Source organism: Anolis sagrei, chromosome 3 (assembly GCF_037176765.1).
Source record: "Anolis sagrei isolate rAnoSag1 chromosome 3, rAnoSag1.mat, whole genome shotgun sequence".
In the NCBI taxonomy this organism is placed as follows: Eukaryota; Metazoa; Chordata; class Lepidosauria; order Squamata; family Dactyloidae; genus Anolis; species Anolis sagrei.
The window spans coordinates 210,293,587-210,318,353 of NC_090023.1; the positions used below are offsets into that span (position 1 = coordinate 210,293,587).

At 39.1% G+C, this 24,767-nt stretch overlaps 1 protein-coding gene across 2 annotated transcripts in view; it reads left to right on the plus strand.

Moving 5' to 3' along the window:
- The window catches only part of XPNPEP1 (X-prolyl aminopeptidase 1), a 56,671-nt gene that overhangs the window by 27,543 nt on the left and 4,361 nt on the right, over window positions 1–24,767 (plus strand). For both annotated transcript variants that reach the window (XM_067465846.1, XM_060768379.2), the window contains 11 exons: window positions 209–419; window positions 3,561–3,650; window positions 3,920–3,970; window positions 7,645–7,703; window positions 9,010–9,087; window positions 9,777–9,848; window positions 16,702–16,762; window positions 19,292–19,361; window positions 19,701–19,874; window positions 21,958–22,034; window positions 23,944–24,042. In XM_067465846.1, the coding sequence (XP_067321947.1) occupies window positions 209–419; window positions 3,561–3,650; window positions 3,920–3,970; window positions 7,645–7,703; window positions 9,010–9,087; window positions 9,777–9,848; window positions 16,702–16,762; window positions 19,292–19,361; window positions 19,701–19,874; window positions 21,958–22,034; window positions 23,944–24,042 (1,042 nt within the window). The remainder of the gene's footprint in view (window positions 1–208; window positions 420–3,560; window positions 3,651–3,919; window positions 3,971–7,644; window positions 7,704–9,009; window positions 9,088–9,776; window positions 9,849–16,701; window positions 16,763–19,291; window positions 19,362–19,700; window positions 19,875–21,957; window positions 22,035–23,943; window positions 24,043–24,767) is intronic.

A 24,767-nucleotide genomic window follows, 5' to 3' on the forward strand; every position in this document is an offset into this window, starting at 1 on the left:
TGTTGTATTTCTGAGGTAAGGTATAATTACATTTGTGTTAGCTGCCAATACGTTGGCATTCACGACATCTATTAACCTGCAATTTATTTAAAGAAAAAATAAAATTTAGAACATATTTTGTCGCAAAAATGCATTTCTGGATACTTTTAATTCTGAAAACACCCTTTTAGTATGGATTTATAATTTCTCTCACCATTTATTTTTCCAGATTGTTTATTGATGGTGACCGCATGGGAGACCCAGCTGTGAGAGAACATCTTCTGCAGAATTCTCCTCAAGATGCTGAATTGAGTATCCAAGTGTTGCCATACGACTCCATCCTCGCGGTTCTGAAGTCCATCTGCGAGAGCCTAAATCCTCATGAGAAAGTTTGGCTCAGTGACAAATCCAGCTATGCTCTGACCCAGGCCATCCCTAAGGTCAGTATGTTTTAGTGAGAGATCACACCTCTTAGACTCATGGAAGAGACCCCAATGTCCATCCAGTTCAACCCCATTCTGCCATGCAGGAACACTCTATCAAAGCACTCCCAACAGATGGCCATCCAGCCTCTGCTTAGAAACATTCAGAGAAGGAGACTCCACCACACAGCACATCCTACTGCATAACAGCTCCTTCTTCCTAATGTTTAGGTGGAATCTCTTTTCCTGCAATTTGAATCCAGCTCATTTCTCCTTATAAGCATTTATGTTTAGTCCTCGTACTATCAGGTTTTCTTCTTTGTGAAATTGTAAAACCCTTAATCTTTGTGGGAAAAAACAAGCTGTCAATTGTCTTGTTTAAGGTTACTACAATGAGAAGAAGTGGGCCAACCCATCATATCATTATTATGTAATGTAAAAAAGATCTTGGGGTCCTTGTGGACAACAAGTTAAACATGAGTCAACAATGTGCTGCGGCAGCAAAAAAAGCCAATGGGATTTTGGCCTGCATCAATAGGAGCATAGTGTCTAGGTTCAGGGAAGTCATGCTACCCCTGTATTCTGCCTTGGTTAGATCACATCTGGAATACTGTGTCCAATTCTGGGCACCACAATTGAACAGAGATCTTGACAATCTGGAATGTGTCCAGAGGAGGGTGACTAAAATGATCAAGGGTCTGGAGATCAAGCCCTATGAGGAGCGGCTTAAAGAGTGGGGCATGTTTAGCCTGCAGAAGAGAAGGCTGAGAGGAGACATGATAGACATGTATAAATACGTGAGAGGAAGTCTTAGGGAGGAGGGAACAAGCTTGTTTTCTGCTGCCCTGGAAACTAGAATGTGGAACAATGGCTTCAAACTACAAAAAAGGAGATTAGGAACATTAGGAAGAACTTCCTGACTGTGAGAGTGGTTCAGCAGTGGAACTCTCTGCCCCGGAGTGTGGTGGAAGCTCCTTCTTTGGAAGCTTTTAAACAGAGGCTGGATGGCGATCTGTCAGGGGTGATTTGAATGCAATATTCCTGCTTCTTGGCAGGAGGTTGGACTGGATGGCCCATGAGGTCTCTTCCAACTCTATGATTCTATGATTTCTGTCTCACCTTTCTTCCAATATGGGACCCAAGGCTTACAGTTTTAAGATCCCATTCTGGGAGAAAAGAGTATAAATCACACAAACAAAGATTAAAGCAAAATATAGTTTAAAAACTGTTCAATTTCAAAAATAAAATAAAATAAATATCAACAGTCAATTGTGTTAAACGTGCAAACGGTTCCCCAATATCCTGTCAAATTAGGATACAACAAGAATTTGGTCTCTCCAGTCGAAAAAGGGAAAATGTGACTGCAGCATAATATATCAAGGTCTGGATTGTTATCTTTATGTGAAGATTTTTAAAAATTGCTTCTTCTGTAGCAGAGGTGGAAAAAGTGTCGCTCTAATTGATCAGGAGATCAGAAACATTCATTTTTCAGCCTTTACCTGTCCTTTTTTGGTCAGGGAGTGGCAAATCACCCTTTAAATAGGTTGCAGGGCTCACCTGCTCTCTTTGGTCTATTTCTAGTCTGTCTTTGGTGACACCTGGCACTGTTTGGGGACTAGATTGTTTTACCGGTTAGAAGCCTATTCGCCTGGTTAGCTTTTGTGATCAGCAGAGCAGAAAAAAATCAGTCGGAGAAAGGATTTGCTAGGAACACAGTGCAGAAGCAGGAACCTTAGAAATAAAAGTAGTCAGGTCTGAGCAGCACAAAAAGTAACATCAGAGTGCATTTTTTTCAGGAGCATCAGCATTAATATAAAACTTATCTTTATTAATATTTTTTTTAAATTTATGAATGAATGAATTGTTTATTGTACCAGTCATAGCCATGACATCATAGAATCAAAGAATCATTGTGTTGGAAGAGACCTCATGAGCCATCCAGTCCAGCCCCTGCCAAGAAGCAGGAAAATCACCTTTAAAGCACCCCTAACAGATGGCCATCCAGCCTCAATTTAAAAGCTTCCAAAGAAGGTGCCTCCACCACACTCTGCGGCAGAGAGTTCCACTGCTGAACAGCTCTTACAGTTAGGAAGTTCTTCCTAATGTTCAGATGGAATCTCCTTTCCTGTAATTTGAAGTCATTGTTTCACATCCTAGTCTCCAGGGCAGCAGAAAACAAACCTGCTCCCTCCTCCCTATGACTCCCCCTCACATATTTATCCATGGTCATCATGTTTCCTCTCAGCCTTCTCTTCTTCAGGCTAAACATGCCCAGCTCTTTAAGCCGCTCCTCATGTGGATTTTATACAGCTGTGTGGAAGCTGTGTGTTAGAGATGCCTATACAGAACTAGATCCTAAAAATATGGGAAAAGTTTATTGAATTTCAAAAACTTTGTTTTTAGGGAACACCCTGCAGCACATTTTGCTGTAGTTTTTTCGATGAATATCTCATAGAGTCTCAACCAATTCAACATAGTTTGTGGTGGCCAAAAACTGAACAGTATAACTACTTTATAACTACTTGCCACACAGTTAAACAGGAAATAACACTTTCAAACCAGGAGCAGAACTCTTTTTTTTCCAAATTTTGTTACAAAGTGTTATGTGGTGTGGAAGGTTTCCTAGCCCTCCAGAGCTAACTTTGGGGACACAAGAGGTGATAGCATTTCTTTCTTGGAAGTAGTACTGTCTAAAGGTTAAAAATAGTGTTGGATTTGCATTGGGACTAGATATGAAGAAAGACATACTCAAATCCCAGCATGTTGTTAAACATCTTGGGTCACATCAACCTAATCAGCCTCCTACGGTTGTTCAGCAGACTGTTGAATTTTAGATTTATTGTGTGCTGTGTTAGTGGCATTTCAGCCAAAAGGGAAATAAAGAAATACATAAAAATCATGATTAAAATTGGATAGTATCAAGAATTTGCCTTAAACCTTTTTTTTAAAGAATGGTGAGACATAAATGTGATGAAGGGGGATAATCTGGGGAGAGATAAGCCACCATATGATAAAGTGCTTGTGTGGTGTATATCTTTTCTATCTGACTCAGGAGATTTGGAAGGGTCTGAAATAGTTATACCATAGTGCCCAGACAATCCCAGCTCAATAGATTATTGGACTTATTGACAAAATTTGTGTTGTATTCCTTTTTTTCAGGATCATCGCTATCTCACGCCCTACACTCCCATATGCATTGCAAAGGCTGTGAAGAATACATCTGAGGCCGAAGGCATGAGAAAGGCTCATGTAAGTGTGACTTCCTGAATGTAATAAAGTGACTTCTACTAAAATAATGGCAGATTATAGATTTTAATTGATCCAAGCAATGATGATCCACAGATGCCCTGCTGGCGAAGTGGCAGGGAACATAAATGTTTTCGGTAATGTTTGCTAATCCTGGTTGATAAATATCTGCCTTAAATGTTTGTGGCCAGATTTTAAAGAGTGCTAATGGCATGTATTCTAAGTGTATATATTCAATTGCCTTGTTTATTCTGTTCTGATTTTAATTACAGATCAAGGATGCTGTTGCTCTTTGTGAGCTATTTAATTGGCTGGAGAAGGAGGTAAGACTTCAGGATTTTATAAAAAGAAAAAGTTGGGTTACCATATAGTAAAAACATAGATAAATATAAGCTATGAATATTTAAATAAATAAATAAATAACTTTATTTATATTCAGTCCTATCTCCCCAAGGGGACTCAGGGTGGGTTCCAACCACAAAAGTCAAACATTCAATGCCTAATACAATAAGAACTACAAACACATCAACAGACCACCCAGAACTCAAAGTAAACCGACATATACCACATTAGACTCACATATATCAAGTTGAACCGACATGTAAAATCAAGTTAAACAAAACAAACAACCTGAAATAAAATTAAATTATATCTAATACACAAACATGAACCTGAATTCACAAAGAATTCACATTTAGAATAATGTTAAAATTAATTATAATCACCAAGGCCAACCAAGCCAAAGTATAAAACAATTTTCAGACTGTGGTGTATTGGCTGAACATAATCATCTCCATATGCAAAGAGAGCAAAGGCGAATCTTTAATAGTTTTTTGAAAGAGAGGAGGGGACCATTTCTATCTCTTTGGGGAGAGAGTTCTAGAGGTGGAGGGAGATCACGGAGGAGGCTCTCTCGTTCCAACCAGCTGTAAGTGGGACAGGAGTGCGACCGAGAGCAGGGCCTCCTCCGCTGGCAGCAATGTCTGAGTTGGTTTATAAAAGGAGATGTGATTTGTCAAATAGCCTGGGACTGAACTATTTAGGGCTTTAAAGGTGATGACCAGCACTTTGTATCTAGTCTGGAAGCATATCTTCAGCCAGTGGAACTGCCATAATAGGGGAGTTGTCTGCTCCCTGTAAGGAGCTCTAGTTTGTAATCTGGTTGCCGATCTTTGTACCAGTTGGCCTTGGTGATATTTGTTTTAAAATTGTGTTTTGGAGTGGATGTCAAGGGAAAGCTTTAGGTGCCATTCAGATTTTTTTTGAAGATGAAATAATCCTTTTTGAGAAGTTTTCAATTGTCAGGTGTAAATGAAGGAAAATATAACTATTGTTCAGTATATTTATTTATCTTATTTTTTATCCCGCCTTTCTCTATCCCGAGGGGGATTCAAGGCGGCTTACAATCGCACCTCCATGGTGCCTTAAAACATACAACATCAGTTGTATGGAGGAAGGAGAGCTGCAGAACACTGTAGAGAGATCATTAGTGAAGCATTATCTGGGCAACACTAACTTTTATTCTGTTTTTCATTTTTCATGCTAAAGTTCTCACTGGCCTCATTCAGACAGAACACTGATTGGTTGATACGCTCAAACTGTCCTATTTCTCTTTCTGTCTTGGCTAGGAAGAGGGAATCAGAACCATTCACTTCCATTTTCAACAAACCACAGTTCAGTGTTGTATCCATAACCTGACAAATTTACTGAAACCGCCAACTCCAAAAATTCATGTATTAAACAGCATTGTTTCAGTAAAACATAACCAGGATTAACTAGAGTTTCTGATGCAGATATATGATACTAAACCACTACTAAGTGAAGATGAAAGGAAAAGCTGCACAAGATGAGAAAGAAGGTGGTACTCAAGATTCACTTGGGTTAGTCTCATTTCTAAACTTTCATTTGACCCAATGTTGATGTAGTACCCAGAATATTTCTAGTACAGACTTTCTACTTACAAATGTGTTGAGACAACAGGAAGTGAGAGGAAATCTACTCCTAGGGAAGGAAACTCACTCCTGTATGAGTTATTGTGGGAAAAAGCTGACTCCATTGAAGCATTATCAATCCTTCCACAACAACCCAATTTTTTTAAAAAATATTTTTTATAAAAACAGAAAGTGAGGCAAAATTTTCTGAACAGATAGCAAAACAAACTTTCCTATGATATCCATTTTTTTGAAAAAGTTTTTTGGTTGGAGTTACTTAAAAAAAAGTACCTGTTTTGACTTCCATACAAATTCAAGTTAAGATCAGACCTACAGAACCACAGTGGCTCTTTTCACTGATAAAACAACAACAACAACAACAACAACAACATAATAATAATAATAATAATAATTTTATATCCTCTAGCATCTCCCCGAAGGGACTCGGGGGGGGGGGGGCGGGGGGGCGGAGGGCTTACAAGTGGGACCAAGCTCAACACAACAAAATTTACAAAGTAAAAACATATTTAAAATATAATACAGATATAACAATCTGATTAAAACAATTAAAAACAGCAGAATATAAAACAACCATTAAAATGAAACAAAACAAATCCCCAGAACCAGGGTTAAGGTGGGCAAGTTCAGAATTGGAGAGTGCTGTGCATGGGCTTATGCAAAAAGCAGATTGCAGGAGTTGGGCTAGGTCAAAGTGCTGAGTTCACTGTAATGGTCAGTTTGGGCTGGACATTCATAGACAGAGGCCTAACTATTATCAAACGCACACTAGAACATCCAGGTTTTGAGGTCCCTGCAAATGCAACTATAATAATGGACAAGTAACATTGTATAACCTGTGGTTGACTTTGCATCAGATGAGAGAAATTCATAACATGAAGGCAGGGAAAAGGTCATCTTCCTGCATCCTTTTCTCCTTAGGAAAAAGGTTTGATTGCAAATATGGTAAGGCTGGGTGATCAGCTCCCCATCTACCTTGCTGCCTTACCGTTTCAGCTCCCTTTGGGCAGTGTGAAAAAACCCCTGTTCCAAACTACTTCCTTCAATAAAGGTGAAAGGAAAACAATTGAAAAGGAGACGGGCTTTAGCACAGCAAGTTAAATAGTTGAGTTGGCAAGTTTTACCAGCTGCAGTAAATCTTGCCAACTCAAAGGTTGACTGTTCAAAGCCTGGGTCAGGGTGAGCTCCTGACCTTTCCACGTTCTGCCTATCCAGCAGTTTCAAAAACAGCAATGTGAATAGATAAATAGGTACAACTTAATGCGGGAGGCATTTAAGGCACCCATAAGGAAATGTTAGAAAAATGCTGGCGATTCGATTGAAGAGGAAGTTTACAAACATAGTTCTTCGGTACGGAAAAGAAGTGACAGCACCCCCTGTGGCCGGAACTGAACACAGCCTTCAAAATGCTGAAGATGGGAAAGCCTATATATACCTCTATCTATGTACAGTTGTCTTTCTTGTCAGTGTATAACAGCATTGAATGTTTGCCATATATGTGTTCTGTGATCTGCTCTGACTCCCCTTCGGTGTGAGAAGGGCAGAATATAAATACTGTAAATAAACAAACTTGAATTGCAGAAGTAATTAAATTTAATTTAGCAATTCCCCTAAAGCTTCAGCATTGTGTTCTGCTCCCCATTGCAATTACTTAGGCTCATTACCACCATTCTCTATTTCTTTCTTTTTATTTATTTGCAAGAGAGGGATAGTATTGCTAGAGACAAGGAATGCTTAATGATGTACATCTTGATCAGCAGGTGTTCATCGGTTCCAGCCATGACCTTGGAATTTTGCATGATTTTCTCACTGATTAGCAAGAACACTTCTTCTTAGTCAAAAACATTATGAAATCATCCAGAGAGAAGATTGTTTTGTCATTGCAGATGTCAAGATGTATGCAAATCAGTGGCCCTGATATCAATATGTTGGGATAGCACAGCAGAGGTGGCTTGAAAGGAAAAGGCTAGGATTAGAGCCATAAAGTAGAACTGAATAAAAATACAATCCAATATATTTTTTCTTTCTTTCCCTACTTTGTCTCTTAGGTTCCTAAAGGAAATATTTCTGAAATTAGAGCAGCGGATAAAGCAGAAGAATTCCGTAGGTAAGGAAAAAGCAAAGAGTGTTGGTCCTTGTAGTTGTTACGTGTTTCGGCAAGCCTATATGAAAGTTTATGGAAAAACAGAAAGGAGGATTGTGTCTCTGAAGCCATTCAATTTAGAGGAGAGAAGAGACATCTCCATCATTTGTCCTATTTACCTTTCCTTATTGCTATCTTGCCTTGGACAAGGTTTGGGAACAAGGAGACCATGTTCTTGATTGTTATGTTCAGCTGTATCTTAATGTATCCATGGTCCACTCTGTGCAAACCCTTCCCTGCTTCTGATAGATGATTGCTTGACTTGGCTAGATAATCTTTTGTTTTGCACAGTACTGGTTTTCTATGTTTTAATGGATTTAATCTGAATTGTTATTAATAACAATGCTGTTCAATGCTGTTTTAATATTTCTACATTTGTATATTTTAAATTGTATGCTGATGTTTTTATGTAAGCCACTTTGAGTCTCCTGTGGGAGAGAGAAAGCAGGGTATAAAATAAATATAATACCATTAAATAAATATGATGGAGCCCCCGGTGATGCAATAGGTTAAACCAGTGATTCACAATCTGTGGGTCCCCAGATGTTTTGCCCTTCAACTCCCAGAAATCCTAACAGCTGGTAAATTGGCTGGGATTTGTGGGAGTTGTAGGTCAAAACACCCGGGGACCCACAGGTTGAGAACCACTGAGAACCTGGCAGGACTGCTGACCGAAAGGTCGCCAGTTTGGGTGAGCTCCCATCTGTCAGCTCCAGTGTCTCATATGGGGACGTGAGAAGAGCCTCCCACAGGATGGTAAAACATCTGGGCTTCCCCTAGGCAACTTACAGTTTATTATTATTTTTATTATGAAAGTATGCAAACTTCAAATATTTCAGCACACTAACAAATCTATGTTAGATAGATTAGGCGCTGTATATAGGTCACTGTTGAGGTAGGTTAAACTCTGTTTTCTAGAAATCATTGCATTGGTCCACAAACTTGATTGATTCTGTACCATTTGTCTGACAAGATCAAAGCAAGAAAGTCCAAGCACTAATGACTCAATTGGACAGATCACAAAAGCAGCACATTAGTCACATCAGATATGCTGTACCCTCCTTTTACAGAAGTTGGCCTTCTTTGACTTCATCCTATGTTCTTACTAACAAGTGCCTTCTTGTTAGTAAGTTCAGCAGAGAGATCGGCATCCTAGACCCAAGAGAAGAGAGTGAGCAGGCAAAAGTTCAGTTCAGGAGATGATTGTAAGACGATTATGTCTCTTTTGAGCAACCTATGTTGTCTTGTTCATGAAACCTCTCTTTTTCAGCCAGCAAGAGGACTTTGTCGATCTGAGCTTTGCTACCATTTCAAGTACGGGCCCAAATGGTGCCATCATTCACTACAAGTAAGGATAATCAAGTCTCTGCACTTAGCTGCTGGCTCTGAATCATTGAACCTAGCTGAGAGCACATGTTTCAGTATGGTGCTCTGAAAACTATGTCAATCATGCATTCTTAAAATGATGGTGAAATATTAAAGAAGCAGGATGCCTGTGTCCAGGAAGCTGATTTCATATTTATAGATTTTGTTGAATTGTTGAGGGTTTTCCTGTGGATCACAGGATTACACTTTCCCCCAGGCAAGAAAAAAAAATCTCTGGAAAGACCTGTATCTAGCTGTGCACATACTATTTGACCATTCTTCTTTTTCTTGTGTATGATTGAAAGAACCAGACATGTCTAATATCAGGTTTGTATGCCTACATCAAACCATACCTTGTCTGCAAACCTCAAGAACTTAATTCCTGGCAAACCAATGCATGCATGCAAGTCAAACATGAGTATACCGATGTAGAAATTAGTCCCTGTGCATTTAAAGTGTGTTTTCATTCTCCATCTAAGGGGTGCCATATAAAGGCTCAAGAACTTTAAAACAGTAAGAGTGTTGTCTGAAGACGCTTTCAGGTACTCTGTACTGATCTAATATGGGATTAGATATCTTTAAAGTAAAATGTATTATATAATTTAAGAAGAAATGTGTAGCTACACCTGAAAAAGTGATCCAGATGTTGAGACATTTTTTTTTGTTTTATAGGCCTACACCTGAGACTAATAGGACTTTATCCATGAATGAGATCTATCTCCTAGATTCTGGTGCTCAGTACAAGTAAGTGGGCAAATTTACTCAGTTCAACCTTGCTTTTATTCTAGGTAGAGACAAAAATGTAGTTTGCCTTTTATTTCTTCTAGAGAAAAATGGGGAAATTTTTGATTCATAGCAGTGTTTAATGGCAAAGACAGAGGAGTCACTTCTCCCTTATTTCACATTCAGTACCATTTTGATTTCTTGGTAGTATTGTTGGACTCAAAACACTAAAAACTGGGCAAATGATTAGTTTAGGAGATTAGTGGATTTTTTTTACAGGAGCTTAGCAGTGAGTGCAGGAAGTTACTGTTTTGGATTACATAAATCTAAACAGTTCAGGTCCAACTTACTTATCTGACTGCATCTCTTCATACCAACCTGCCCTAATCCTAAGTTCATCAGGAGAGGCCCTACTCTCGCTTCCACCACCATCCCAAGTATGGTTCATAGTGACGAGAGAGTGGACTTTCTCTGCGGCACTTTAATCCCCAGGGAGATTAAAGTGGCACCCTCCCATTCATCCTTTAAACAACAGCTGGAAGCTTTTCTATTCAGACAAGCCTTCAGCAAAGAAATCATATGCTGATGAGATAAGATGAGCCGGGCTTTAGCACAGCAGGTTAACTACCAGCTGCAATCAAAAGGTTGGCTGTTCAAAGCCCGGGTTGGAGATGAGCACCCAACTTTCAGCCCAACTCACTGCCCGCCTAGCAGATTGAAAACAGCTGTGAGTAGATAAATAGGTACCACTTAGCAGGGAGGTGTTTTAATGGCACCATAAGGAAATATTTAAAAAAAATGCTGGTGTTTGATCAAAAGGAGGAACTCTGTGAACAGGGCTCTTTGGCACAGATTGACTGCACTTCCCCGTGGCAGGAATTGAGCACAACCTTCAAGATGCCAAATGATGGGAAAAGCCTATATACCTCTATCTGTATTGTGTCTATCCTGTCAGTATATACCAGCATTGAATGTTTGCTGTATATGTGTTCTATGTTCTGCCCTGAGTCCCCTTCAGGGTGAGAAGGGCAGAATATAAATACTGTAAATAAATAAATAAATAAATAAGGTTCAAACTTCACTGGACAGAGCTAAGTGCAATATGACATGACAAGACAGTACAATAATGTATAATGTATATCGTTTTTAATAGTCTATTTCTGTTTTGCTTGACTGTTATATTATTTAATTTTTATATGTTGACTGTTTGACTTTTTACTGTATTTTAACATGCTGAAAGCCACTTTGGGTCACCATTGTGGGAGAAAACAAAGTTGTTGTTGTTGTTGTTATTATTATTATTATTATTATTATTATTACATCTCTCTGAATCTCTCAGTCCTTTCTTCCACTTCCAGCCCAACTAATTGGGAGGTGCTAAGTTGACCAAGGATGAGCTAAAACAATATACTAGCAGCATTGGATTGGCTGGAAAAATTCTGGGAGTTGTAGTCCCCCATGTCCAAAAAAGAATTATTTTTCCAAGCATGGAGATGTATTCTGATGATACCAAGTCAGCAACAGTGCCCTGTTTCTTTCTGTACTGTATAACCTCAGCAAACAAGCTGTGGTAAAATATGTCAACAGTCCATAAAAGGTAAAGCAGCTGAGTGACATCATTATTTGTATCATTCGTTTGCTAATTTAGTATAGTAGAATGAAGTTCACAATAACAGATTCATCTGTCGTACTGGCACTGGGTAGCTGGGATCTTCTTCCATTGAAATCTGCAACAATCCCATATACTTCAAAAGAATGCAGGTGTTCCTTCTCCTCACCCCTTATCTTTTTCTAATTGCTATGGATGATTTATGTAGAATTTCTCCATTTCAATTCCTGTTTTTAACTAGTTTTATGTGGTTTTTTAAAAAATTGTCATCTGTTCCCAGCTTTGACAAGCTGTCCACAGTACACAACAGCTTAACCAATTTAACTTTTTTGGCTGTGTGCAGTAGAATCCTGAATTATATATAGTAGACAGAATTGTATATATGTAGTAGACAGACTGCAGCCAGGAAATTAGAAGACGTTTACTTCTTGGGAGGAGAAAATGACCAATCTCGATAAAATAGCTAAGAGTACATCATACTGGCAACAAAGATCCATATAGTTAAAGCAATGGTATTTCCCGTAGTAACCTATGGATACGAGAGCTGGACCACAAGGAAAGCTGAGTAAAGGAAGACAGACACTTTTGAACTGTGGTGTTGGAGGAAAATTCTGAGAGTGCTTTGGACTGCAAAAAGATCAAATCAGTCCATACTCCAGGAAATAAAGCCTGGCTGCTCACTGGAGGGAAGGATATTAGAGGCAAAGAGGAAGTAATTTGGCCACATAATGAGAAGACAGGAAAGCTTAGAGAAGACAAGCTGGGGAAAATGGAAGGAAAAAGGAAGAGGGGCCAACCAAGGGCAAGATGGATGGATTTGTTTGTTTGTTTGTATTTGTTTTTATTGATTTTATGATAATTAATGCATGCACTTTGTGAATTATATTATGATATGATGTAAGTTTATGTATGATTGTTTTATGATGCAGGCATCGAAGGGTGCCTTTGCTTCTGTAAGGCTGCTCTGAGTCCCCTTCGGGGTGAGAAGGGCGGGGTAAAAGAACCCCAAATAAATAAATAAATAAATAAATAAATGGATGTTATCCTTGAAATGATTGACTCGACTTTGAAGGAGCTGGGGGTGGTGATGCTGACAGGGAGCTCTGGCATGGACTGCTCTATGAGGTCACGAAGAGTCAGAGGCGGCAACATGAATAAACAACAAGAGAGAATTTTAACTATTTAGCAAACATCAGGATTCTTCAGGAAAGAAGCATTGTAATTAAAGGATTCAACTACCGCAACTGTACACAGAGTGTACATTCACTAAACTCTTTATTACTAGAGTAGCTTTAGCAGGGCTTAGTGCAAAATCCCATAGCTGCATTTTTAAAAGGATAATCTTTGATCCAATTTTCCCAGTTTCAGTGCTCTCCAGAACCCTTTGATGCCAGTTCTCTAATGGCTATGCTGACTAGAAATTATGGGGGTTATAGTCCAACAAATCTGGAAGTGCAAGATTGACTTAGATCGGCTTGTATGAAATAAAATTTAACACTTATGTAGCATCTTCAACCAATCTGAGCACTTGTGAATTAACTGTAAGATAAGATAATTACCGAGCTGTATTAATTACAAAAATGTCATCAAGTACCTTCAGTAGTACTATGTCCTTTCTCTCTTTGAGATGGGGCAGAGAATTGCAGCTTAAAGAACAACTCACTTGAGGTACCCAGGGAGTTAATTGCAGGGTCAAGATTCAAACTTGGGACTTTCAGGGCTGTAGCACAGTCTTGCAGCCAATATATGCTCCACTAGAGAGTGAAAAAACATTTTGTTGAGCAAGGAATGTAGCAGACCTGGTCTGCCCTCTGAAGGGAATTGCTTCTAGAGAGAGTTGGCATTTTCGTTTCCCAGCGCTTGTAATGGGCCCTTTCAGCGGGAGCTGTGTGAATGCTCTTTGATAAGGCTTGTACAATGAGATCCTTCTTCCCAGACAGCCTAATGATCGGCTCCCTCCGTGTCACAGTGAGAAGCAGCCACTTGAGTATAATGAGTTAGCCATCCGTGATATTTTTCCGGACTCTGAGGACAGTGGGTTTGAATGGGCTGAAGCTGCAGCCTTAATTTGACTGCTTTCAATGTCATGTGCTAGGGCAGAATGTCTGGACCCTATAGGAACGATTTTGTGCATATTTTGCTGATGAGATTCTGTTGCTTTTCCCCAAATCCATTAATATTGATGCAGCTTGTAGTAGAGAACATTCAAGTGGATTGTGTTATTAATTTTCAGGGGACTTGTAGGATTTCTATTACAGATGCAACATGCCACTAACTTGGATATCTGAACAAACATTTTGGGGTCTTTAGAGCTGGAAGAGGTTTCCTTGGCCAAGAAGCCAATGTCACAGAATTACAGATCCTAGACTGTAATCCTAAACACACTTTCCTGGGTAATTCCCATTGCGTTTAGTAAGACTTATATCTGAGAAGACATACCTATGTGGTATTTTAACTTTGCACACTGCTACCTGAACTTCTTCTTGCAGATGTGGAGGATTTCCTTTTTGGATTCAAACTCCTTCTTACTCAGTTTCCTAACATTTTCTCTCTTGATAGTCACCCTGGAAAAAAATCTAGATAATATTCTTGTTTGCTTGACATGGTGGTAGAAGTTACCCAAAAGCACCATGGATCAGTGGAAATCCTATTTATTTATTTATTTATTTATTTATTTATGGCTTTTTCAGCCCATCTCTTCTCTACCCATGAAGGGGGACTCAGGACGGCTTATATTAGTAATGGTACAGGACCGATACATCACAATTACAAGAATCAATCAATCACAATCAAATACAAAACAATCATTAAGACCAATACATATAACATTAATTAAAACAATAAAACAAAGTCACAATGTCATCTGCCGCAACACCATTCCAGTTAATGTCCATTATGGTGCAAATTACAATTTTTTTCTGAAGGCCAGGAGGGATGAATACTTGCCTATTCTCTGCCTTTGGAAATTTCACAATGCATTCCCTATGTGCTTTCAAATCAGGGTCACTACTGTCATTTTTCGAATGCTGAATTCTACACTTGTCCTGCATATAGATAATAGCAGAATCCACATTGCTGCATTAGGTTTTGTAAATTCTGAATTGATAGAATTTTTTTCCCCATTAGGTTCTTGTGGGTTTTTTCGGGCTATAGAGCCATGTTCTAGAGGCATTTCTCCTGACGTTTCGCCTGCATCTATGTTTCCCCATTTTTTGTTCATACGACATAAGGAGAGTATCAACAACAATAACAACTTTATTTTTGTACCCCACCTCCATCTCCTGGAAGGGACTTGGGGAGGTTTACACATGGGACAAAATGTCCATAAAACATCAAAGCAAAACAATCAATTAAAAAAAATAATTAAAATAAAAAATAGCAAAACGTAACAGATAAAAATACAATTAAGTAAATATAAGGGTATGAAACAACAACATTAAGACTCGCTCAAACAATGCACAACAAATACGAATAACCAGAAATACTAAGATGGGCATGATCAGGCTATAAAAAGGACTGGACATGGGATAGTGCAAAACAGTGCAACATAGGGCCGGGGAATTGGAAGAAGTGCAGAGAGCGGAGTCTTATCTGGTGAACAAGGGGCTGAATTATCTGGCGAACTAGAATAACTAACTCTTGCTGTTCTTATTCTCTAAAAATGCTTCTGAGCACTATGTATCTAGGCTTGAATTAAGCTTTTGCTCTCAGAGAAAAGGAGTATTCTTTTTTAAAATAAGAGTTAAGGTACTGAGCACACATTGACCAGTACATAAGTCTGCATAGGTTTTTTGGCTTAATATTTAAGTTCTAAACATATACATGAATATATAACAGACATGGGCAAACTTTGGTCTTCCAGGTGTTTTATGCTTCAATGTATTGTGGTAGGCTTTCATGGCCGGAATCACTGGGTTGTTGTAGGTTTATCGGGCTGTATAGCCATGTTCTAGAAGCATTCTCTCCTGACGATTTGCCTGCATCTGTGAGTCTACCAGCTGTAGGAATTGTGGGAGTTGAAACATGGGCAAACTTTGTAGGGCCAAAGTTTGCCCATGCCTACTATATAGAGTGCTTCTGTCTTGAGTCTTACACACAGAGAGAAAAGCTAGCAGGGAGCTGAAGGTCATTTAGCAAAGTATCTTGCGATGAATCCAAATCTTTTTCACCTAAACTTTCCAAACAGCTTGGCCTGTGCCAAAACAGAATGCAGATGGTTATCCAGATTGGAATGTTCCACAAGCAAAGAGCAGAAGGAGCCAAGAGACCTCAGTGCCAGAAAATCCAAAGGGACACAGAAGAGTTCTGCTACAGCAGAGTTCATTTCCTCTAAAGTGCTGCTTCCAATGTTGCTTATTGTCACTCTTGGAGACCTTTTGATTTTGCATGAGTATGCAAGCCTTCAGTAGGTTTGGAGTGTAGTTTGGAGAATGATAAACTTCCAAACAAGTACAATAGTTTTACAAAGAACATAGTTGTATTCCAATTTGTGGCCAGAGTCTAATCTGTCTTCTTTGGAATGTTGTTCAAGAGAGCCCTTGGTTCCACTGATGCCTGTAGGAAAGGCTAAGGGTGGAAAAACAAGATACATTTGTGTTTATCAGTGTGGGAAACATGCTTTGTGGACTACGACTCTCAGAATCTTACTGATATTTCAGCTATGTGCAATTTAGGCATTGATTGATGCCATGTGTGGAAGGTCATGGCTACCTTCCTAACTTGTTTTTTCATGCTACTCTGCCTTCTCTGTGTAGATTTTTATTTAATTTTATTTTAACTATTCTGTACTGGTCATCAGCAATTATGATTAATTTACAAAAGTTATGTGTCAAGAGCACACATGGTTTCAAGAAGATCAGATCATTTATTAAAAATGGTATAAATGCTGTGAATATAAAACCATCAGAAACTAATCTTAAATCAACACAGAATCAGCTGCCTCTTGGATATTACTGCACTTTAAATTGCAAGTGCAGTACTTCAAATTCCTGCAGATGCAATATTTTGTCAGTTGTTGAGGACGGGGTAAAGGACTGGATAATCTTATCACATTTTCATGTCCAAAGCCAATCTGTTAATACAGGAATAAAACAGTTCCAAAACTTTCAGAGTCTCATTTTGTATGCTCTTTGTCTATATGAAGAAATAGGTGTATTTTCCCATGAGCCTGCTTTAATATAAATATAACTTAAACAGATTTCTCCCCTTTATTGATGCTTTCATCTTCTCTTTTGTAAATATGTTTTGTTTTGTTTCATTTGGAAGGGACGGTACCACTGATGTGACAAGAACTATGCATTTTGGTGCCCCTTCGGCTTACGAAAAGGTATGGACAAACTCGATTTTCCTTTGCTCCTCTCATAGGACAGTCTTTGAAAGAAGAAGCACAGCCAGTGGGCAGGCTTCTAGATCCAATGAGATTAAGACATCAAATTGCTCTTAAAAGTTACCAAGTGCTTGGGCACTCTAAGCACTTTTACTTTGGAAAAGAAAAAAAGCTCATTTAAAACAATTGGGATAATGGATTATGACCTGTTAGGATCATAACTAATTGGGATAAGGATGATTATCTGTTAGGATTACAAGCTTGTTGGTGATTATGGATTATGACCTGTTAGGATCATAACCTATTGAGTAGCAGAGTTATGGAGGTGTTCCTTTAGTTTATTGAGTAATGGATGATCACTGGGCTCGTCAATATCTTGTTTCTATTTGATGCTTTCAGCAGACAAAGTTTCAAGTTGACAAAGTTTCAAGTTGAGTAACATGGTTGTTTACTCATAACTTCATGTATTGAAATACACAGGCACATTTCTTGTTGGGTTAAACTTTAAAATGTTTCAGTTTGTATCTTTGACTTATTGTCTTTAACAGTCTTTTCAAAAACTATATTGTTCTGTACAGTTCTCTTTCATAGCGGTCTACTTGGATTGTTTTAACTATTTATAAGTGTTGCTGCTATGTATTTTATCTTACTATGTGCATTGCTGGCATCGAATTGTGCCTTTTTGTAAGCCGCCCTGAGTCCCCCTTCGAGGGTTGAGAAGGGCGGGGTAGAAATGCTCGAAATAAATAAATAAATAAATACATACATACTTTCAAAGGAACTCAAGCATCAACTCCCTAACACTGACATTTGACTGAAAAGCAGACTTCTGTACTCAAGCTGACACAAGCCTTAACTGTCCTCTAACTTCTAACACTGACGTCTGTATTCTGATTCAAGCCTTAATTATCATCCCTGTTGAAAAATACATTCTAAACAGTCATGTGATGTGCAGCCCCTCCCACTGCTTCAAGTATATAGAGCTAAGGAAACTGCAAACCAAAGAAGACATATACTTCAGTAAATAAAATTAGACATTATAAACATACATAACATTAAAATAAAGAAGGCTTGAGAAGGTTGCTGTCTCCAACAAAAGCAATGCTACTCAAAATGTTGGTCCTTGGACTGGCGCTGGTCAATAAATCATTGGTTGCCTATCCACAAGGAGTTCTAGAGAAAGAAATAGTTGTGGCCAGTGGGCGCAAGTATAGTATTGTAGAAGAAGAAAATTGTTACTGGACCCTCGCAACAAATAGCCTGAAGAGCAGTGGTTTAATTTTTAAATTTGACTTATATTCTAATTTACTCATACTGCAGGAGTCAACATGGCTTACCATGTAAGTGAAAACGCAATAGCTAAAATGCTATGCGACACACACACAAAGTCAAACAATCCATTTAATCAAAACATTAATGAAAAACAATAAATTGACATTAAAAGCATATCACATATAAAAAAGCAGTACATATTTATACCCCCCAACCAATAAAAGATGCAGATCTATTCAGATAAGCCAAACTTTGCCTGTTGGCAAAAAGTGAGCAAGGAGGGGACTAACTGATCCTTTGGCACATTGTTAGCTTATGAAAATTTATGGGGAAATCTATCCAAAAGCTTCAGGGAGTGCTTTGATTGTATATTCCACATGGCAGGGGGTCGGATTGGATGGTCTTTGTGCTTTCTCCAACTCTGTGTTCCTATGATTCCCTCACAGCCCCAAAGGGCATGAGGGGATTTTTTTCTGAATAAATGATTTTAGATTTTCTTTTTTGCAGAAGTTATGTAAGGCTTAAAAGAGGCGGAAGCAACAGACTTTAAATGCCCCCTGATCACAGAGGGTGACAGAATAGAAAACCATGCTTGTGAATTATCACTTTGGTACAGTGTGCAGTAGTTTTTAAATTTTATAGCAGTCTTTTGAAAATTTATCTGGTCTATTATTTAAAAAATTGTAGGTCTTAAAATTGAACTGAACATTAAAGAAGCAACCCCAACCTCATACATTTTGATTCCTTTGATATATATATTTGGCTCTGAAAAAAGGACTGTATTTTGAAACCAAACTCAGTCCAGATTGACAGGTTTCCTTTTCTATTTGGCAATAACTAACCACCTGTTTTAGCAGTTAGTTTTGAGCAGGTGGGATTGTACTGCTTTGGACCGTGGTCTGTCAAAACTGTGCTCATATTTCTTTGATGATACAGCTGCACCATTTTTTCCAGTGAGACAGAAAAAGCTCAGAATGCAAATGTTTCCTGAGGCCAGTGGAGGCATCTGTGGTACAGTCCATATGGAGACTGAATGCAAAAGCCTTGATGCTGCCAAAAATGGCTCATTATTATCAACCCTTCACCTCTGGGCTTTGATTTGACACACCAATCACCATCTCTTACCATCAAAATAAGCCACAATTTCAAACCCTGGCTCAAAAGCTATATGTTAATTTATTCTGGGATGTAGGTAATCTGTGGACTGGACCTTTCCCATGTTTGCACTTTTTATTCATTCTGCTCCATTCTTTGCAGGAGTGTTTTACGTATGTCTTAAAGGGCCATATAGCTGTCAGTGCTGCCATATTTCCCAATGGAACCAAAGGTTAGTTGCTTTTGCCTTCCTCCTCATTACAAAATTATTATATTTGCAGGCTATGGTTTTATTTGTAGTCTATGGTAGTCTGGGGAATGCAGGTTTTCAGAGGAGAGCGGTGTTTGTATCTGGGGACTATTTGAGTCTAATGAGCAGAGCTTTTTAGAAGAGAGAGGTGATTGCCCTTTCAAACCTACCATTTCTGAACCTTAAGCAAAGTAAACAGTCTGTTCCTTATTGTTCCTCTTTCCTGCCTGTGGTGTAGAAAAAGCACCGGTGTGTCATGTTTGGTCTCTGTTTGTATTATTAGTGCATTGTGCATTGACATTTTCCTACTGCGACTTGTAGGTCATCTCCTGGACTCTTTTGCCCGGTCTGCTCTCTGGGATCAAGGTTTAGACTACCTGCATGGCACAGGACATGGAGTTGGCGCTTTCTTAAATGTCCATGAAGGCCCATGTGGCATTAGTTACAAAACATTCGCAGATGAACCTTTGGAAGCCGGCATGATTGTTTCTGATGGTAATATTTTCATCACTGTTGGCTGTTTTGTGACCTAGTTTGAAAACTACCATGCTCTTTTGCCTCTTTTAAGTTCAGGAACATTGCTTGATATAGGCATTTGAGATTCTTTTGGTTCCCTGTGTTTTATAGGCAAGACCAGGAATCTCAATAATACCTCCATTGTCATTAAACATGAAGGAACCCCGGTGGCGCAATGGATTAAACCCTTATGGTGGCAGAATAATAATAATAATAATAATAGTAATAATAATAATAATTGTGGTGCAGCTGGCTGAGTGTCAGCTGCATTAAGATCACTTCTGACCAAAAGGTCATGAGTTCAAAGCCAGCCCGGATCGGAGTGAGTGTCCGACCAATTGTGTAGCTTGTTGTTGACCTTTGCAACCCGAAAGACAGTTGCATCTGTCAAGTAGGAAATTTAGGTACCACCTATGTGTGGGGAGGCTAATTTAACAAAATTTACGAGGCCATAAAAAGACTCCACTAATGCACTCCAGCAAAAGCATGCGGGGAATTCGGAAGTACTTCATCAGTGTCGCAGATAGACGATGAAAGCGACAGCTTCCCTGGCGGCCAGAAAAAGTTAAATAGCCTCTGACTGTCTTGTCTATGTTGTGTGTCTTGGCATTGAATGTTTGCCATATATGTGTACATTCTAATCCGCCCTGAGTCCCCTGCGGGGTGAGAAGGGTGGAATATAAATGCTGTAAATAAAAATAAATAATATACCAGTAACACTTTATTTATATTCCACCCTACCTCCACAAGGGGTTTCAGGGTGGATCACAGTACACATACACAGCGAACATTCAAAACTGTTTTGAATAGACAATACAGAGACAGACAGAACAGGCAGGAGGTATGTTGTCCAAAGTCCAGCTTTTTGGCAACTTGGAAGGTTGTGCTTGAATCCAGCCACAGAGGGGTGCTGTCACTCCATCCTCTATGACGAAGAGCCCTCAAGACTTCCTTCTTCCTTTTGGTCACTGGCATTTTAAAAGTTTTTCTTTATGGTGTCATAAAATAATTCCCCTGCTTGTTTCAGTGGTATTTAATTTCTCTAATTACAGCTGAAGTTGTTTTCGAACTGCTTAGGTCAACAGTAAGCTGGGCTGACAATCGGCAGCTCATGTTGACCCAGGGCTTTGAACTGGCAACCTTTCGGTTGGTAGATCTTATCATTGGTGATTTACCAGTTGTGCTAAAACCCCGGACTGCCGATCGACGGTTCAAATCCAGGGAATGGGGTGAACTCCTGTCTGTCAGCTCCAGCTTCTCATGCAGGGACATGAGAGAAGCCTCCCACAGGATGGTAAAACATCAGGGCATTCTCTGGGCAACGTCCTTGTAGACAGCCAATTTTCTCACACCAAAAGCAACATGCAGTTTCTCAAGTTGCTCCTAACATGAAAAAAAATCATGAAACATAATAGCTTCTGGTGTCAGAGAATGTGAGAGAATTGTGGGAGGCTTCTCTCATGTCCCTGCAAGGTGGACCTGACAGACGGGAACTCGCCCCGTCTCACAGATTCGAACCGCTGTCCTTCAGGTCAGAAGTTTAGCTGGCACAAGGGTTTAACCCATTGTGCCATCATGGCTCCTGTTATGCATATTTATAATAATATAATATAATAATATGATTATACAATTATGTAGTGTGTATATCATGCTTACAAGTGTTCAGAGAGCAAGAGACAACACTATAAGGTAGTGCCATACTAGCATTATGTTGTGACCGAGAGATGTGGGCGGAGGTTACTTAGGCAATTTGTGGTGGAGAATTTGTAAACTATGTTCCTGGCAAGATTTTGGGACTTGTAACCCCAAGAAATAAGATTTCTGAACTCTTACTTGGAGTTCTTTCTACTTCTCCAAAATGATTTCTGTGGTCAGGCTGCAATAGCAGTCTTTGCTGCTATTTTCTGTGAAAAGTGGTATGTATTTGGGTTGATGTTTCCTTATCCCATTGTCCTTTAAAGTCTTCAGGCTCTTAAACAGTAAATCTAAACTTACTGTTTTTGTAGTTGTTAGGAAATTTGTATGTGGTGGGATCTGTTTTCTGATAAATTTGTCTCCACAGAACCTGGCTATTATGAAGATGGTTCTTTTGGGGTCCGAATAGAAAATGTGGTCATAGTCATTCCAGTCAAAACGAAGGTGAGTGATTCTTTAGTATGCTTAAAAAGAGCTGTGCCGCTTTGGGATGTTTTTGAAGTTTTTAAAATGTAAAAAGGAACACCAGCACCAACTAAAGAACAGTCAGAACAGAACATGACAGAGAACAGAGTTCACACACCTTATTTTAGGATAGGATTGGATGTTTTCTGTTGGAGAGCTCTCATTTGGCCATAGATTCTGTGGACCGAGCCTGTGAATGTTGCACTTACACTGAAATGGTGCTTCCCCATGGCACAAAATAATTAACTTGTGCAGCTGCTGTGAGATATTGTTGCCATCATAGAACACAAAAATCTCTTAGCCTTCTTTTCACCCTTGCCTGGAATATAGCAGTCACTGTGTCAGAATGGGATTATCTGCTCTCAAGAGGGGTTTTTTAGCTATAGGATAGAGATGAAATGAGACTTCCTGCTTTGCCAGGTCTATTAATTCTTCTTCTTTTATTACCACATTGAATGAAGCCATTACGGCTTTCTTGCTAGAATGAAACCTTTTACTTGTTTCATCGGCTTAGCATGTAGGCATGTTTCCTTTCGAGCCATTCCTCTACTCTCTTAGTATATATGGTTGTTGCTATTTACTGAAAGATCTAAGTCTAACTTTGGAAAGAGTCTTTGAACCTTCGTACTGTCTTGTTGGCAAAAGTAAAATATATACATAAATGGAAAGGGAGCTTATGAACCTGTAGCATGGACCTTAAAATCTGTTTCTTACCTCAGCTATATATACAAGACCCGCTAAAGTAGTGATTCCCGACCTTTTTTTGACCAGGGACCACTTGAACAAGGACCATTTTGAGCAGGGATCACTCTCCAACATTAGTACCAAAATGATTACGAATCTGTTTTTGGTCAACTTTAGATACGGTTTGGTTATTTGGGGTGCTGATTCAGAAAACTGCATTGGATATACGAGGGGAGGAGGGAGCATAGGGAGGAGGGAGCAAGCTTGTTTTCTGCTTCCCTGGAGACTAGGATGCAGAGCAATGGCTTCAAACTACAGGAAAGGAGATTCCACCTGAACATTAGGAAGAACTTCCTGACTGTGAGAGCTGTTCAGCGTGGAACTCTCTACCCTGAAGTATCATGGAGGCTTCTTTGGAGGCTTTTAAACAGAGGCTGGATAGCCATCTGTTGGGGGTGCTTTGAACGCGATTGTCCTGCTTCTTGGCAGGGGGTTGGACTGGATGGCCCATGAGGTCTCTTCCAACTCTATGATTCTATAGACTACATCAGCTCTAGTTTCTGATACAGAACATATGCCATCCAGTAGTCGCTATCTGCTCGCCCACAGAAAACCATATTTAATAAGCCTAGGGACTATAAAAGGTTTTGTGAGACCAGTTGCTCTTGTTGCAACTGTGTAGTAACGGTGAGGCTGCAGACCGTATTTTAGTTCTTGTGGACCACTGGTGGTCCATGGAACACAAGTTGGGAACCACTACATTAAAACAATGGGTTTACATGAATGTTGATTTGCTGGTATTAGGATATTTTGGATGCCCCATTCTGTGCCCTTGTCTGTCTGAAGTGTATTGAAGAACAAACCCTTGTTTAAGGATTTAATTATCATCCAGAATATTTTTTAGTGGGGATAGCAGTCGGATTTAGATCCACCCAACATTACTAAATGTGCTGCACCCTGATAGACTTATCTATCTAGTTGTGTCTTGTTTCCTCAGTGAAAATGGGTTTGCAGAGCTATTCTTTTCTGTGTTCCAGGAGGAACTTTTCAGAGAGACAGATGACATGCCCGGATTGGTATAATAACCAAACTCCCCTTAACTATATATATATTCTCTTTGTGAAGTCTACAGGAGGAAAAAGCAACAGCACTATAATTCAGCTAGCAGCTTTCTCCAATAACCATTATTCTTTTCCCTTAACAGTATAACTTCAGTAATAGAGGGAGTTTGACTTTTGAACCTCTGACCCTGGTTCCAATCCAGACCAAAATGATAAATGTTCACTTGCTGACCCAAAAAGAGGTAAGAAAAGAATAAATTGCCCTTTTCAAAAATAAATATTCAGGTTTTTGCTGTCAAGTTGGCTCCCCTCATTCCCAGATAGGACATATTAAAATGGCAATATACACAATAGCACTTATTTAGAAGCAAATCTGTCATAGTCGTATTTCTTATCAAACTTAACTGGAAGATAGTGGGAGGTTATTTAATGGCTGCTTGGGAGAAAATTGCAGCTTGGATTGACAGGAGGACTTCCAGGTTTACAAACAGTTCCAAAATGACTTCAATATCTTGCAGATGATAGTGATTGATATTTTCCAATCATCTTATCTAGGGTATAAAATGCAACTCATTCAGAATGACACTGCTTTAGTTGCTTTCTTTTTTTGATTACACAATATTACATACCATACCAAAATATCTTTGTGGCTAGCCGTACTGAACTCAGTTCTCCAACTGTAGATTCTTATGTAGTCAAAATGACAGCAGTTATGCTCAAGTGAGAGAGCCAGTGTGGTGTAGTGTTTTCATTATTGCATCTCAATCATGAAAACCCAACAACAACAACAACAACAACAACAACAACAACTTTATTATTTTACCCACCACCATCTCCCTGAAAAGGGACTTGGGGCGTCTTACATGGGGACCAAGCCCAGTCAACAAAATATAAAATATAGCACAGTAAAATACATTGCATTACAAAAATTAAGACAAAAACCATACAAAACATCACAAAAACATAA